This window comes from Mytilus edulis, chromosome 7, assembly GCF_963676685.1.
Source record: "Mytilus edulis chromosome 7, xbMytEdul2.2, whole genome shotgun sequence".
NCBI lineage: Eukaryota > Metazoa > Mollusca > Bivalvia > Mytilida > Mytilidae > Mytilus > Mytilus edulis.
The window spans coordinates 55198288-55216899 of NC_092350.1; the positions used below are offsets into that span (position 1 = coordinate 55198288).

An 18612-nucleotide genomic window follows, 5' to 3' on the forward strand; every position below is an offset into this window, starting at 1 on the left:
TTGTTAAAGACATGTTTTTATTTGACATCCAAGTGTGTTTCATGTTGTTCCTATAGCAAGATAAACTAATCGTAAGTTTTCATATAATTGAAGTTAATCATGACCGCAGCTGGTTTCCAAACACTGACCAAAGAGTCAACAAATATGTCGGGAACTAAAGTGAAAATGTCTTGAAAACAACTCAATGTAGTACTTAGTAATCAAATGTAAATGTTGCTTCGTTCGAAGTATTTTGTAAGGATACAGCATAACCATGACGACCCTGGAGTGATTCAAAAGTGAGAAAGGGAGAGCAGATTTTTCCCATTGATACATATATCTTTTGATTTTGTGGTGCCTGCAATACGTGTGTTTCATTGAATAATTACATTTTTCATTGCGTCCTTATGTCTTATTTTTGCAATCAGATCTTATTTACATTTTAATTAATTCCATTAACGGTTGATGATATCAAGAGATTCTGGTGATTCTCATGATTCTTCCTCATTATTGAAGATCGCATTTTGACCTCTAGATGTGACGTTTTGGCGACTTTTCTATTTTTGAGAAGCTTGTTTGTTGTTCTTTTCCTAAGACATTCAACAGTTAAATACAACCAAGATTGCTAAACTTCTTCCATTGCTGAATATTCTGATATCACACTTGCCATAATAAGTCAATGTGTGGAAACTGGGGACGATTACAGCTTATTTGCGAAATTTCAAATAAACAAAGCAAAAACCTGATAAATGCACGTAGTCGACAAAAGAATGACCAGGACAAAATAAAATTAAATCAGTAAGATTCATTTGTAGCATGAAAATAATTTATATCGTATTGCATACACGTAATAAATAAAACATTGCACGAAGAATACAACTACAATACGTACACTAAATTAAGTCATATTGTATCTGTACAATTAAATGCATAAAAAAAGGAAAACAATGGTGTAGTGTAATAGAACACCAGACATTATCAAGTTATATACATTCGTATATCGGACCTATTTACTCCGAAACAGTCCTCGTTAGTATTTCAAGAAGAACACGGCATTTCATGTTCAACTATCAAATAACAATTATTATGCATAATGTACACTAAAATTAGTTTGAATGTTTCAGTACAATTCAATGCAACAAACTTGGGGTAGTGTTATACTACGCGTCATTATAACTATCAAGTCACATAAATTCGTTTATCGGACCAATTGTCTCCAAAACAGTCCTCGTCAAATTTAAAAGTAAGTATTTACACATGGAATAGCTTCCAGTTCACGCTCCTTTTCCTGGATGAACATGGTTTCATGCAACGGAGCATGCGTGCAGTTGCCTTGTCTACGCATGCGTCATTTGAACCTCCATGAATTTTACAGCTGTTTACATTATCCTGATATCTGTGTGCGCAGTTTGTACGACACGTTGCAATTGTTGTACCAACAAGAAACAGTACTGCAATAAGAACTATGATCACTTTCCTCTGCATTTTCTACAAAAGAGTAGCGAAAATAAAGTAACATCTAACATGTGATTATTAAATAAAATTAAAAACCAATTGTTCAGAGAACAATTGAAGGTCTTTCCACTGAAAACAATGTATTTTAATATGAAAGTTGTAAAATTAAGTTTAAAATGTCATTTCAATCGTCAACTGATAGGTTATTGTACGCTGATTCCAGAAATATATGGTTTCTATACAATATTTTTTAAATAAGGGAGATAATTTGTTACTTTCGGTTTGAAAAATGTTACTTCCGATAATATTTGAATATTTAATTGACACTGATTCCAAAAAGATCTGGTTCTATATACTTTTTTATTAATAAAGTACAAAAATAGCTACTTCCGGTTTACACAAGGTCACTTCCGGTTGCTTTTTTCAAGGTTAAATGGTTTGATACCTTTCGCCAAAAGTCTCATGGATATATCATGTATAAATATGAGCTGAGAGCAAAGGTCAAAAACTAGAACGTCAAATTAATCTATGACCTTGAGATCAATTTCAAGGTCATTAACCAAGGACCTCAAATCAAAAGACCATAGGACTTAATTATATTTGGTTAATCAGTTATATCACCATACACGTATTTTTAAATACAAGAGGGGAGAAAACTCACTTTTACGTTCAACGTACCCTTGCAATCAAAATTTACGTGTTACAACATGTCGCAACTAACAATTTAGAAAAAAATAATTTGTCGATATCTTATACAGTTTCTGGAAATTAGTGGAAATAAGCCAAATTCAAAAATTGGAATATGACCTTGACCTTTGACCTTGACCTAATTTTTATTTTTTTGGACCAAGGACCTCAAATCAAAAGATCCTTGGTCTTTAGCACTTATGGTTTACAAGATAGAAATGCATATCACTTATATCAAATGCATAAGGGGAAATAACTCTCATATGGAGCGTTCATATCACTTCGGTCAAAATAGGACAAATCATGCGAAGGATATAACGAGCAATTTTGTAAAATAAATTTGTCATAATATTTTACGGTAGCGAAGGAGATGCCCTAACAAGGAAAACAGTGTTTGGGGAGATAACTCCTACAAAGAAAAGTATTCGTTTACGCAGGGTAAATTTCAAAAGCGCATAAACTGTTCGATATCATATACCAAATATCTAAGCGACATATTGCGAAACAAATGTTTATCGCAAGAACAAAATTAGGCGGAAGAAAAAAAAAAAAATTAAAAACCAATTGTTCAGAGAACAATTGAAGGTCTTTCCATCAAAACAATGTATTTTGATATGAAAAGTTGTGAAACTAAGTTTAAAATGTCATTTCAATCGTCAAATGATAGCTCCTAGTAAGCTGATTCCAAAAATATATTGTTTCCATACATTTTTTTTTAAATAAGGGAGATAATTTGTTACTTCCGGTTTGAAAAATGTTACTTCCGATTATATTTGAATATTTACTTGACACTGATTCCAAAAATATCTGGTTCTATATACTTTTATATTAAAAAGTACAAAAAAATAGCTATTTCCGGTTTACAAAAGGTCACTTCCGGTTGTTTTTTACAAGGTTAAATGGTTTGATATCTTTTTCTAAAAGTTGTATATCTTTATCATGTATACATATAGAATAAAAGCAAAGGTCAAAATCTAGAACGTCAAATTAAGCTATGACCTTGAGATCAGTTTCAAGGTCATAAACCAAGGACCTCAAATCAAAAGACCATAGGTCTTTATTATATTTAGTTAATGAGTTATATCACCAAACGCGTATTTTTAAATACAAGAGGGGAGAAAACTCCCTTTTACATTCAACGTACGCTTGCAATCAAAATTTACATCTTACGACATGTCGCAACTAACAATTTAGTAAAAATAATTTTGTTGATATCTTATACAGTCTTTGGATATAAGTGAAAATAATTTAAATTAAAAATATTAGAATATGACCTTGACCTTTGACCTTGACCTAATTTTCATTTTTTGGGACCAAGGACCTCAAATCAAAAGATCCTAGGTCTCTATCACTTATGATTTATAAGATAGAAATTCATATCACTTATATCAGATGCATAAGGGGAAATAACTCTCATATGGAGCGGTCATATCGCTTCGGTCAAAATAGGACAAATCATGCGAAGGATATAACGAGCAATTTTGTAAAATAAATTTGTCATTATCTTTTACGGTTGCGAAGGAGATGCGCTAACAAGGAAAACAGTGTTTGGGGAGATAACTCCTACAAAGAAAAGTATTCGTTTACGCAGGGTAAATTTCAAAAGTGCATAAACTGTTCGATATCATATACCAAATATCTAAGGGACATATTGCGAAACAAATGTTTATCGCAAGAACAAAATTAGGCGGAAGAAAAAAAAAAAAAAAAAAAAACCAATTGTTCAGAGAACAATTGAAGGTCTTTCCATCAAAACAATGTATTTTGATATGAAAAGTTGTGAAACTAAGTTTAAAATGTCATTTCAATTGTCAAATGATAGCTCCTAGTAAGCTGATTCCAAAAATATATTGTTTCCATACATTTTTTTTAAATAAGGGAGATAATTTGTTACTTCCGGTTTGAAAAATGTTACTTCCGATTATATTTGAATATTTACTTGACACTAATTCCAAAAATATCTGGTTCTATATACTTTTATATTAATAAAGTACAAAAAAATAGCTACTTCCGGTTTACAAAAGGTCACTTCCGGTTGTTTTTTTCAAGGTTAAATGGTTATATACATTTTTCTAAAAGTTGTATATCTTTATCATGTATACATAAAAAATAAAAGCAAAGGTCAAAATCTAGAACGCCAAATTAAGCTATGACCTTGAGATCAATTTCAAGGTCATAAACCAAGGACCTCAAATCAAAAGACCATAGGTCCTAATTATATTTAGTTAATGAGTTATATCACCAAACGCGTATTTTTAAATACAAGAGGGGAGAAAACTCCCTTTTACATTCAACGTACGCTTGCAATCAAAATTTACATCTTACGACATGTCGCAACTAACAATTTAGTAAAAATAATTTGTTGATATCTTATACAGTCTTTGGATATAAGTGAAAATAAGCCAAATTCAAATATTAGAATATGACCTTGACCTTTGACCTTGACCTAATTTTTATTTTTTGGGACCAAGGACCTCAAATCAAAAGATCCTAGGTCTCTATCACTTATGATTTATAAGATAGAAATTCATATCACTTATATCAGATGCATAAGGGGAAATAACTCTCATATGGAGCGGTCATATCGCTTCGGTCAAAACAGGACAAATCATGCCAAGGATATAACGAGCAATTTTGTAAAATAAATTTGTCATAATCTTTAACGGTTGCGAAGGAGATGCGCTAACAAGGAAAACAGTGTTTGGGGAGATAACTCCTACAAAGAAAAGTATTTGTTTACGCAGGGTAAATTTCAAAAGCGCATAAACTGTTCGATATCATATACAAAATATCTAAGCGACATATTGCGAAACAAATGTTTATCGCAAGAACAAAATTAGGCGGAAGAAAAAAAAAAAATAATCAGAAGAAAAACAATAGGTCTTTCCACAGAAAAGTGGAAAGACCTAAATTAACAGATCATACGCATGTCAAAAGAAATTACAGAACATGTGAATGTTAAATAAATTACCTGAACATGTGATTACTAATTAAATGAAATAAATGAACAGAACATGGGAATGTTAAATGAAATAACATAACAGAACATGGGCATGTTAAATGAAATAACATAACAGAACATGGGCATGTTAAATGAAATAACCTAGCAGAACATGGGCATGTTAAATGAAATAACATAACAGAACATGGGCATGTTAAATGAAATAACATAACAGAACATGGGCATGTTAAATGAAATAACCTAGCAGAACATGGGCATGTTAAATGGAATAAATGAACCGAATATGGGCATGTTAAATGAAATAACATAACAGAACATAGGTTGTTAAACGAAATAAATGAAATAACAGAACAGATCATGGGAATGTTAAATTATATAACAGAATGATTTGAAAATAAATATAACAGAACAGGACACGGGAATGTTAAATAAAAGAATAAAACAAACATGAAATAACATAACAGAACATGGGAATATTAAATGAAACAATAGAACAGAACATGGGAATGTTAAATATAAAAGAACAGAACAGGTCACGGGAACGTTAAATTCAATAATAGAACAGAACACGGGAATGTTGAATGAAATAATAGAACATAACATGTTAATGTTAAATAAAACTGGATACAAATAAAACAGCTTAATTCTGAATCATTTCTTCTTGAAATAAGTTTTAACAATAAAGCCAAATACAATTTCATTTATGTAACGTCCAATATAGATATATTTGTTGTTTTGGGACCTTAACAGCTTACTAAGCGGTTATGGGTTTGCTCAGTGTTGAAGTTCGTAATTTGGCCCATAATTTTCAACTTCTACGTCATTTGTTGTTTGGTGGAAAGTTGTGTTAATTGTAATAATCTTCTTATTTCTATATTTTGTCAGAAAAGAAAAAAAAATCAATTTAATAATAATAAACAAATAGACACGAATATATATATATATATATATATATATATAAATTAATATATAATTATACTTACAATTTCGTCTGCTTTTTCGTGTATAAACAAAATAATAGCTTTGTCCAGTTTTGTCTTTTATCTGGACAGTGACTAGTGTATATAGTTATTTTATTAGCCGGTAATCTCAAGTGACTAGATAATACTCAGATGAAGATTAGAACCTTACGGCGTAGTACGTATACTCAATATGTATGATTTAAAAACCGCACCAATTGCATTTACATAGTCGTATTCCTTGTCAATAAAAAAAAATATATACGATGAAGCCGGAGATTTGTGGATACATTTGAAGTTGTGAAATGTTTTTCGAACATAGAAATCTTTTTGAAAAGTAATTGCTTGAATTTTGTTTCAAGTTAAGGAAGCCGTTAATTATGTTTGATATCAGCTGAGTTGGTCTGCGGTTAAAGGCTTGTTAATGTAGTTAATTAATGTATCAATGATCAACACGAAGGGTGCCACATGTGGAGTCTGCTTACCATTCTGAGCACCTGAGATTTTACCCAGTTTTTGGTTGGGATCGTCTTGCTCAGTCTTGTCTTTAATTTTCTACTATTTAGTGTTCTGTGCACTTGTTAGTCTTTCAGAGATTTAACAAAAAAAGATAAGTAAGGTAGTTTTGGAAACTACCTCTTGAGATAACACTTGTACCTGTGTAAACGATCATTTGTAAAAGGTTTGAATTTATTTTCTAGTTTAAGTTGACGATTTAACGTCCCTATTACATGAAACATAACTTTGTTTTTATAAGGTTTCAAGGGGAAATCATCGAGAATTGGAGCCTAGCGCGCAACATATTCAATAAGGTAAAAAAAAAAAAAAATATATTAAACCGATTTTTGATCGGGTAATATTTGTTTCTTAAATAGGAATGGACACGTATGAGTTTGGTTATGCCAACAAACATACTAGTTTATTGTCCTGCCTCCCTATACACTTTCACGCCAAACCTTACAAATTGTATAAACATTTTCTGTTTACGCATCTTTAAATCATACATACTATCTAAGCACAGTCAGTTCAAGAGTATTTCAGTATATAATTTATTTAAGAAATAGAAAAATTAAAAATGAAATCATATCATATCACCTTTAATGTCTACCTTCCCATTTTTTTCCATTCAAATAACACGAACGAAGTAAAATTCATTTAGCCTACGGAATTCCGCACTAATTTTTGATCACGACGTAACATTTTAATTTCTCTTCTCACGTGCAGTTGGTTGATGCTTTTTTTTCTTTCGCCTCAGTATATGTTGTGTGAAACGTTTTCGTAATCTCGGTTAAGCAGTCAAGATCTGCGTCATTCGTGGTTTTAATAACTTCAAAGATTAATAGTGTCATTGTTTCATATTAATCCAGGCCATTATTTTGCGTCAACAATCGTAATTTCTTTTGAAATATTTTCTAAAATTAGTTAGATGAAATCAAAATAAACAATTCACAAGATAAGATACACCCGTTGTTTACATTTGATGGATAGTTGTTTTCGGAGATTTTGACAATTAGTTACTTGTATAATAGGAATCAATAATGCAATGCTAAACATAAGTGATAACCGTGCATTTGTGTTTTTGTCTTTTATATGCCTTTTTGTGTTTCTTGTTACATCTTACGTGTCTCTGTAATTTTATTGTTGTTAATATAATGAAATTTTATGCGACTGTCATACAAGTGAGAAGTTTACCTAGCCATAAAATCAGGTTTAATCCACCATTATGTACACCACGAAATGCCTGTTCCAAGTTAGGAATTTGACAGTTGTTATCCATTCGATTGATGTGTTTGAGATTTTGATATTTCGATTTGATTGTGGACTTTCCGTTTTGAATTTTCCTCGGAGTTCTGTATTTTTGTTATTTTACTTTTTTGTAGCTTTATAACGTACTGTATAGTAGCAGTGTATACAAAGTCAGATATTTTATTTTCACTGTCATACACGAGTATTCTATTGCAGATAAAGGAGATATAATGAGCGATTATTTTCTATATCGGATATTTAGAGGTGCGATGGATTTTTATTGTGAATTTATGCCATAATTAAATATGCAACAACTGATCACCGATTTTAAATTCATTAAAGATGTATTTTTCTAAATTGGTCAATTTTTATGTTCTTTCTGGCCTTTGTTAGTCTTGTATTATTTTAATTTTAGTTTCTTGTGTACAATTTGGAAATTAGTATGGCCTTCATTATCACTGAACTAGTATGTATTTGTTTAGGGGCCAGTTGAAGGATGCCTCCGGGTGCGGGAATTTCTCGCTACATTGAAGACCAGTTGGTGACCTTCTGCTGTTGTTTTTTTTTCTATGGTCGGGTTGTTGTCTCTTTGGCACATTCCCCATTTCCATTCTCAATTTTATTTTTAAGTTAAATAAATTTAAACAAACTTTATCTTGTGAATCTGCTGTAAATTTTAACAAACTTTTACTTGTGAATCCGCTGTTCAGTAGGTGCCGTTTGTTTATGTGGTTTAATTTTTTTTCCATTGATTAGACCGTTGGTTTTCCCGTTTGAATGATTTTACACTAGGTTTTGTTGTGGCCCTTTATAGCTTGTTGTTTTGTGTGAAGGCTCCGTGTTGAAGACCGTACCTTGATCTATAATGGTTTACTTAAACAATTTAAAAATTGGTATTTGGATGGAGAGTTGTCTCATTGACACTCATACCCCATCTTCCTATATCTATTTGCCTAGACAAGTAACATTTCTGGATGATCGAATTTTAAACAAACTTCTTTAATGTTCGGACACACATGATTACATGTTAGCCTGTTAAAAGTCTATCAATTATTTTTTTTAAAACAAACAATCGATTCTATCGCTGTCCTAAAAGTTAATTCTGCCTTCTCTCGAATTATAGAAATTCTTAAAAATAAAACTAGAACACCCCAGCGAACCTATGCCTTGTTTTTTAGACAGGATTTTTAGTATTCGTAGTTTCATCTGATAAAGTTATGCTGCTTATATATTTTACAGTTTGGTCTGTTTTGAAAACCTTTCCGTTTGAACCAGTTTCTTAATACGATCGGAAATTGGGCATTGATTGGTATAATTTTTAATTAACATTTGTCAAGATTACAGTTATACATTTTCCTTTATTAGTAATATATTAGGTTGGATTCTTTGGTTCGTCGTTTTTACAACATGCTGGCTAAAAAATAAAATCTTTGTTATTTTCAGTTCTTTGAATATTTACCAAGATTCAACTATAACATCGACGAACTGTAAACTATAAGGTTAATTTTAATGTCGGCACATAGAGAAAAAAACATGAAGACTATCTCCGGCGGTGAGCTGAGAACATGGGATCTTTCTGCTGCCAGTTGCTCAACTCACTGCTGTGTCAAAGTTTACAGTCTGCAGCATTCAGCTCTAAGGTTCAGTGTAGACATATGTCATTGTTTTCTTTTGCAAAGATCGGAGTGATGCTTAAAGAGGGGCAAAATATACCAGAGGGACTTTCATACCAATAAATCGAAAATAGTCAATGTCTAAAATAGAAAAAAAAACAGACAAACAGTAGTACACCCAACACAACATTAAAGACTATCAAACACGAACCCAACCAACACCTGGTAGAGGATTCCCAAGTGCTCCGGAAGGTAAGCAGATCCTGATTCCCATGTGGCACATGTCGCCACATATGGATCATTGCATTTAACCTAGTCCCAGTTAACCTTCATACAAGTTAGAATTATACATTTTTGACGTCCAACAATGCCACCATGAAATATAAACATGTTGATACACTTGTAGTTCAGTATAAAGAAAAACATCTAATATAAAATTTAACAGTATTAATTGCTTTGTTCAACCTTTTTGCACCTAATAAATTTATTAAAAGAAGCATTCAATTCTTTCTGAAGTCAAAACATTTACACATGTACGATTTATCAAATTTTAAATAGAATGTGTTTAAGAGTCATGCGACATCCAACATGCCGTACAAAGTATCAAACAATATATATATAAACATGTGACTGTGCTAGATTATAGCTATAACATTTTCAAGAGTCAACTGAAGTAAAAAAAAAAAGATCACAGTCCTTTTTCACCAGTATTTTTTTATACTCATTTCATCATATAAACTTGGAATCCATCTACTTGCTGGACTCCCTCACACATAATGGTGTAGCTGTTATACAAACTACACTGTCCTGTTTCTGTGGAAATCACATACACCTTACAGGAGTCCAATATTTTGCAGTACAGTGCACAATCAATGTTGCTACTTGATGTCATAACTTGGTTGGCCGGTGCTGTAAGAATCGTGCTGTTTAAAAATAGCTTATACTGAATATGTCCTTGTTTTAAGGGAAGATATCCTGAAATGCACATGTAAAAGTGTAAGTAGTTAGTTAACTCTTTTATACAAAAACCTTTCATTATTAGTAAACTGATATAACTTTTTTTTAAATTCTTTCTATGTGTTTTGGAATTCAAAGTAATTGTTGTCATTTATATAAAGGAAATGCAAAGGATTTAACTAAACATTTGACGATTTTTAACCAGTGAAAAAACGATACAAAGAGCCTCTTTCAGCGATAAAAGGATAAATCGTACTGAATATTAGCAACTTTTTAACATAATTTATTTTCTTATGTGCACAACACATTCTATTATTGACGCTTCTTATGTTGTTCCTGTTTTGGAGAAGTTTGAAATTCATTGGTGTTTTTGTTTGTGTGCTTTGATTTGTATGTACTTAATGGATATATGCGCTTTTCAAAAGAATGGCGAATGATACTAATTAAGATACTAATGGTAAATTCAAACGTGTAAGTCAAAACAAAAATTACAGCTCAATAGAAAATAGAAATAGAAAAACAAACCGGTCCAAACCACAACATAGAAAAAACCAAAGACTGCGCAACATGAAGCCCACCAAAACCCGGGGTTGATATCAAACGCGCTGTATATGGCAGTCGTCGTGTTGTGTTCAACATTTGTAATTGGTGGAAGTTTCTATTTCATCAAATGTGTCATGTTATTATTAATGTTTGAAATTAGTTGTGTTTCTCCTTACCAAACTAGAAGACAAATAGACGATATTCAGCAAAAGTAATACTATTGGCATCATCACATTATAGAATAACCGACCGAAATGGGACAAAACAAAGGAGCGAAACAGTAGCACTAAAAACATTAATCTGACTGCAAAAAATATCAGGACGCAACAGAAAAGATAACAGAAACAGAGCTTTGAAATTACATCAAGAAACTTCATCATAGGATATGTTTGAGATTTTTTTATCTAGAAATACTCATTTGAGTTTCACATTATTTAATAAAGAATATTTGATTCTGTTTTTTACTATACAATCACAGTTTTTTTTCAAATAATCCTACAACCTTATCTTGAAATCTCCATGCATATTCATGTTTCAGTCTCATTACCTGTTTCATACACTGATAGCCTCCATCGACCTCCACATATCTGTTCAGAATCGCCGCAACACTGCTTATCACAATCATAATCCCCGAGGTAATAATCGCTTACATCTCCAGGGCCGTACTGATAAGGGTCATCCCCACAGAAACATTGGTTAGCGTTCTAAAAATAATTGAATCTGTATTTTTGGTTCAGGTCAACAGTATGGACGTGTGAATTCATTAAAAGTGTTTATCATAACGACGATTGGGGCTATTATATTATTGGGAATTTATGTAAATGAGTACTTTACGCTAAATCAGTTGGATGTTGGATGTGCACTGTTCGATATTTTAGTCTTAAATTCATTACTTTTTATAAGTTGTTAGTCATTGACTTCAGTAAGCTGTCAGGATTGTTAATACTCTCATATCTGTACTGATTGCCTTTTTTGGTTGTTGGGTTGGATCTTTTGCGTGATTCGAGCTGATGAATTTAGCATTTATCAACTAATTTCTGTACATGCCTGTCTAAAGTAAGTAGCCTGTAATTGAGTGGTTGTCTTTTGTTACTATATATTGTATTAATCAGCTTTTCGTTGATAATTATATAGTATGTGCCTAACTCGGGTAGTTTGTTCTTTCGTTTGAAATGTTTTATATTTGTCATTTTGGTCCTTTTATCACTGACTATAGCCAATTATACAGTATGAGTTTTAATCATTATCGAAGGCAATGACCTGTTACTGTTGACCTATATGTCATTGTTATCCCTTTCATCTGCTTTTACAGACAGTAATAAACCAAATTCATATATGAAACAGTAATTTGGGTGTCAACAAGTCTTAATTTACGAAAAGCAAATAGTAATTCAGTCTTTCTGTCAGTAGCCCATTGCGATAAATTGTGCACTGTTCTTGCAATTACTTCCTACATGCCATATTAACATAACCGAATGTTTGTAAAGAGGTGGCATACTTAAAATATCCAATATAAGAAATAAAAATGATGATGCGAATACGCGTATGCAATACGCACTGATATGTCGTTCGTCAAAATTCCACAGTGCTCCAGGTTTATTTATATACATACTAATATGCATTAAGTTTACCATCTTTGAGAAGTGTCCAAATTTGAAAGAGCTCAAATATGATATATAATATCTTTTCGTATTTCTTCACCAGCATAAATTCTTCACATTTTTTTTTGTAAATAAAGGCAACAGTAGTATACCGCTGTTCGAAATTCATATATCGATTGAGAAAAAAAAACAAATCCGGGTTACAAACAAAAACTGAGGGAAGCGTATCAAATATAAGAGGAGAAATACGACACAACAGAAACACAAATTTAAAATGTAACACATACACAAAAACGAACTATAATATAACAATGGTCATTTTCCTGACTTGGTACAGGACATTTTAAAGGAAAACAATGGTGGATTAAACCTGGTTGTGTGGCATGTTTGTTAAACATTATTAAAATATCCAATATTAGAAATAAAAATGATGATGCGAATACGCGTATGCAACATAACCTTGTTTGAAGTATTTTGTTAACATTAAACAAGTCAACTTGTTAATTGTCCTGTATTCTATCTTCTTAAGAAATGACAGCATATTATATATGTTTGAAGTATTTTGTTAACATTAAACAAGTCAACTTGTTAATTGTCCTGTATTCTATCTTCTAAAGAAATGACAGCAAATTTTTGATAATGCTGTTAACGAAGTCTTGTTGATCTATAATTGGTTTCCGCTACATTCGATAAAAAATAACCTTTGATGTAGTTAACAATACGATGAATTAAGATTAAACATGTTTTAAACGTTTTATGTGCGATTTGACTATAACATTATTATTATTATTTTTATTTTTAAAATGTTGTATCTGTTAATCTATAAAATGATCTAGTTATGTATTTAATAGTTATCCCACAAGGACGCGGTGTGTCATTGTAAGATCACCCCGATGGCCGGATGCCAGAGGGTTATCTAACACTGACACACCAAGTTCGAATGGGATAGCTATTTTACATCCCAGCTGATTTAGATTAGACGAAAAACCATTTACAATTCATAAAATCTAGTTTAGAACGCCACACAACCATTATAATATACTTTATATATTACTATATGATGTATACTCTTAATGACCCACGAACACGATGAGTAGATATCAAATAATGTCAACTCGCCCCACTGGCCAATCGGCCCACACTATATCGCCATTTTATAAAAATAATGCCCCACTCTTGTTTACCGACTCGCCCCAATTTGAAAAAGTGTAAAATCAAATTGAACAATCAGTCTGACAACTCACATATTAACGAAAAGGGTTTAAATCCCACTGAATACAGGTCTGCCAACTCGCCCACTTAAAAAATATCTTGCTTCCTTTAAGTATGTTTAATTACTGATAGTTAGTATCCAGTCGTCCTGGTGTAGTGGAATGTGTCGTGGCTTGATATCCTAAAGGTCTTGAGTTTAAATCCCAGCATATACACTGGATTTTTTCTACATGAATTTTGATAGATAGTCTTTTCCGTATAATTAATTATAAGTTTTAAAGTGGATTTGGCATTCCCGCCAAAATGTTACAGAACAAAGGAAAGCATGCATAACAAAGAAACTCAAAATGTAGTGATCTGGTAGGGGTGATCCGGCTCAGATCACCCCTGTTAGAACAAAGGAGCTGGGATGTAATTAAAAATATACATTTTGAATAATACAACTACAAATCATGTCCCTATCATGTACATAGACTGTTGTATGAAAAGCAATGAAAGATCATAACAATTGACAGCTGCTGTGTAACAATGCCTTCCTTTGTTTCTAATCAACAAAATTAATATAAATTTTACAATAACATGTCTAAAGTTTAATACACACATTGTTTTTGCTGATACGTGCTCATTAACTTTACCTGTGTTCCAAAGTACATGTAACCCTGTTCTTTACAGTAAAGCAAACACAAGTTGTTTTCCAAATCTGGGGGATTATTTCCGTTCAACCAATATTGATGTGGTAACAGTCGTCTTGTACGTGTATCAACGAAACATCCAACGTAATCATTACTATCTGTTCAAATGACAATTGAATACCTTTGTGGGAAAGCATGAACATATTGGTAAACAAAAAATGTCAAGACAAATCACTTGCCATTGTTACTTAGCGTAGAAGTTTAATGCTGTTCAAACATGCAATTTACCTTTCTGTGTGAATGAGAAGAAAAAAGATGAATTTTGAGCAATTTTGAAAGCAGAAAAATATGATTAATTGTATCCAATACCGTTTATTTAAACCCTTCATAACATCTGTTTGTCGGGAATTTTATCTTCCTGATGACAAAACCACAAACCGAAAGACATTTTATAATATCGAGCGAGAAAAATACTAATTATTAGTATCATATGGAAACAATTTACATGAACTATTAGACAAAGAAACTCACCAATAATTTGTACCTGACACTGAAAAATAAAGAATTTCAATACAAAAGAGCAAAAGATAATACTTTTTAAATTCCGTATTTCCACCGGATATAATTAAGTTTTAATCCAAGAAAGCTTAAGACATTAAGGAATAGATTATAATGTATATATAGCAAAAATATACAAAGCCTTATGAAGTAATATTATATAAATGGATGGCCAGCCTTCGTTTCAGTCCAATGGTATCATCAGCGATTTATAAAATGACTAAGAACAAAAAGAACGGTTAATGCCAGATTAGTTTCTTCCCGTATCTAAAACTTCATCAGCAGACTTATCATCATCATTGTTGTTTTAATTGGTGTTAGCCGATGAATGAATGCAATAAGCCTCTTACTGTATTCATATTATTATCATATTGATAGAAATCACAGTCCTTACAATTCCAACAAAACAGAAAAAAAGGAATAGTAAGGCTTAGTTGATGATAAATCTTATATTTGTTTTACTTAAAGCTTCTAATTTTTACCATGTAATTATAATGAGAAACATCGTATCAGTTATAGATTAACACAATTGTATATTAGAGTGTATTATAAGCAATAGTAGTGGTCGAACAAACTTGAATTTGATGCAAGAGAGCTGTAACATAAGGTTACATCTTATACGTTCAGGTATTTTACATCCAATCTTTTATTTGAATATTCTTTATCAAGCACAAAAAATTGGCGTTCACCTCAAAAGCTACCCAAACCATTAAGCAGCCTTTTTCAGAAGGGATATAGGTACGTCGATACTGTTGTCAAGTAATTAAAAATAGCATATTTTGGTAATAGTATTGATTCACTCGTAGAGTGTTTGCATAGGAAATACAAATTTGTTTAAAATACCAGTTGTTTGCATGATGCGGGTTATGTTCCTAGCATATATTTTAGGATGGTATAATGCTTAACCCCTAACTGGAGGGATTGTGCTTGTTCCAGGTCAGGAACATCCGGCATTTAAATGACATGTTTATTAAAAACATCGACGATATTTTTAACTTTTAAACTTTGTCTTGATGCCGATTGCCATTTAGCGTTTGTAAAGATATTTTTTATATTGAAGTCGAGACATGTTTAGTGCGTTCTAAACTTTTGAGATGGTAAATAATAGGACGGAACTATAATATATTACATTTTCAATGAGAAATAGATAAATGATAAAAATATGAAAATTAATGCGCGAAACAGACAGTGCAATGCACTCGTAGTTAATAGTTATCAAAGGTACCAGGATTATAATTTGATACGCCAGACGCGTTAAATATTTTATTAAGTATATATAAATTAAACTAAAACAATACTACCTTTAATGATTCCATAGAATAAACACACATCAACAAGACAAACAGCTTCATAGTCATGACACTTTTACGAATTGAAACGGCAGAATCAACGTCAGATTTGAGAAGCTCCTTTAAACAAATATAAATGTTATATCGTATATGTAATACACATCTTTAAAACATTCAGAAATAATCATTTGATTGCTATAGCCAAATAACGACTCTTCTCTAGCTAAGTAGCCTCAGTATGAATACTGTAATAAGGAAATAATCAATGCAAGTTAACCATGCGTAAAAACGCAAAACAAATTTCACCTGCAAGATATAATATAAGCAGCAATGTCTATATTGATGATACATATTGTGGATGAGTATCCGAAAGAAATTATTTTTAACAATAGCTTATACATGTTAACAAGTCCAATTTTGCACAATTAAAGACAAAAAATTAGAAGTTTAAATCTAATTGAAAAGCAGAAAATGTGTCGATTATTTGAATAAATAGTTAGTAAAAGCTGCTTTTTATATTAAAGAATTCTGATAGAATTGTAAAACAAAAGTTTCCAGGAGTCTAATGTACAAGTAATGCATCGCTTGAGGTAAAATAGAATTATGATGACGTGTTATAGGTTTTTTATTTGTTGTTGCCAATTGTAACCTTTCGTGTTTAGTACGGTTTGTTTTGTATGTGGCTCAGCATTTATACATCATGTCATTTTATTATTGTGCCATAGCCTTTTTTTGTTTGGCCTTGATTTCGTTTTTGCGTATGTAATTTGTCTATAGTGAGTCTGTATGCATTTTCGTTTTTGTTTGCTGCTATGTTTTTTTTTATAGTGATTAAGATTATAATAATTTATACTGCTTTACTCCTTTTTTTTTACAATTTTATGTCTATTTCTTTGCTGGCACATTGATGTCAATATAAGGGAATGCTATGCGACTGCCATACAAGTGAAATGTTTAGCTATAAAATCAGATTTAACAACCATTTTCTACATGGAAGTAAGCACAGTTTGCATTATACTTTAACATTACTTTTCGCTATATAGATGATGCTCTGTCACTAAAATTTTGTGACTACAGATAATGTATACAACAGATAAAGTTAAGTCTGTTTTAGTTTCTGACAATGAAAATAAGGTTGAAAACAAAATTTTCGATAGAGAACATATTGCTGCTTCCAAATTGTGAACTTTCTTTTTCACTGTAAAACACCATTCCAGCCGAGCCAACATACGGATCATATATCTCCCATTTGATACAATATTCTAGGGCTGTAATGTCCTATCACTATTTACTTGATATATATTTTTCTGCTAACGAGAGTTCCAAATAGAGACGAGTTTGCTGATTGTAACGGCCTTACCAATTAACAGACATAACATATGATAGCAGATATGTCCCTTACGTCGTTACTAAATGCCGGTTCCATTTACCCGAATTTGACCTACCGAATGTGTACTAACATTACCATCAATACAGGTGCCACATGTGGAGTAGGTTATTCCTAATCTTCTGGAGCATCTTGGATTTTCCCCACTTTTGGTGTGGTTCGTGTTACTCAGTCCTAATTTTCTATGTTGCGTTTTATGAACTTATGTTTCTCTGTATTTTTTTTTGGTTTTAGACATTGCGTTGTCAGTTTATTTTTTACTTCTGTGTTTAAATCTTCCTGTGGTATCTTTTGTCTCTCTTCTACACAAGGCAATGATTGTACCAAGTTAGGAATATAACTGACGGTGACAGTGTTTTGTTTCATTCGTTTGAATTGCTTTTGGTTTTGCTATTTTATAAACTACTTTTCGTTTTGAATTTCTGTTTGAGTTTTTGTTAAAATACTTTTTGCCTAATGTATGGTACTTTTGATATTATTGTAACGATTACTATATCTCTATCAAAAATATAATCACTTTTAGAAACCAGTGGATCAAGTTTATATTTTGAAGTTTGGTTGTACACATAGGAAACTAATTTTAAACGGGATAACATATTTCAATTTGTACGAAGATGTTTAACCGATCCCGGACATTTAGATACGTTCAGGGTGAAATTATCGATAATTTGAATAAACTGATTTGAATTATATTCAGTTGCGATGTCTTACGTAATTGATATTTCATAAATGAAACAGTTATTGTTATAGTTATGCTTTTGATTGTTTATAAATACGACCATAGTCAAACTGTGTTTCAACAAAACTGCAAAATAACTATCTAATATAAAAATGTTCAATCACCGATAGAAAAGATTTTTTGTTATTGAATTAAACTTGCTGCAATATAATGATGAGACAATTTTCTGTTAAATTTTAAATATATTCATATATCCTTCAATATGAGGTTTTTAAATACAAACAATTGAGAAATATAAACACGTAGGCATGCACTGAGAAGGGATAGAGTACTTTTGAAAATAAGAACAATAT

The 18612-nt window shown here is 31.5% G+C and overlaps 1 protein-coding gene and 1 long non-coding RNA gene across 2 annotated transcripts; both read right to left on the minus strand.

Moving 5' to 3' along the window:
* Positions 1–787: 787 nt before the first annotated feature.
* LOC139481802 (uncharacterized) lies at positions 788–6154 on the minus strand. Its single transcript, XR_011654690.1, has 2 exons — positions 6067–6154; positions 788–1467 (listed from the first exon to the last, which is right to left on the minus strand). It is a non-coding gene; the product is annotated as an uncharacterized lncRNA (long non-coding RNA).
* Positions 6155–9943: 3789 nt separating this feature from the next.
* On the minus strand, positions 9944–14531 carry LOC139483519 (uncharacterized). Its single transcript, XM_071267539.1, has 3 exons — positions 14350–14531; positions 11449–11605; positions 9944–10376 (listed from the first exon to the last, which is right to left on the minus strand). Exons 1-3 carry the CDS (start codon positions 14365–14367, stop codon positions 10123–10125), a joined length of 429 nt encoding a protein of 142 aa, XP_071123640.1. The 5' UTR covers positions 14368–14531; the 3' UTR covers positions 9944–10122.
* Positions 14532–18612: the final 4081 nt, after the last annotated feature.

Excerpts from the sequence above, each read along its gene's own strand:
- LOC139483519 (XM_071267539.1), bottom strand. Across the intron at positions 10,377-11,448 it reads GCTATCAGTGTATGAAACAG|GATATCTTCCCTTAAAACAA; the intron begins GTAATGAGACTG and ends TGTGCATTTCAG.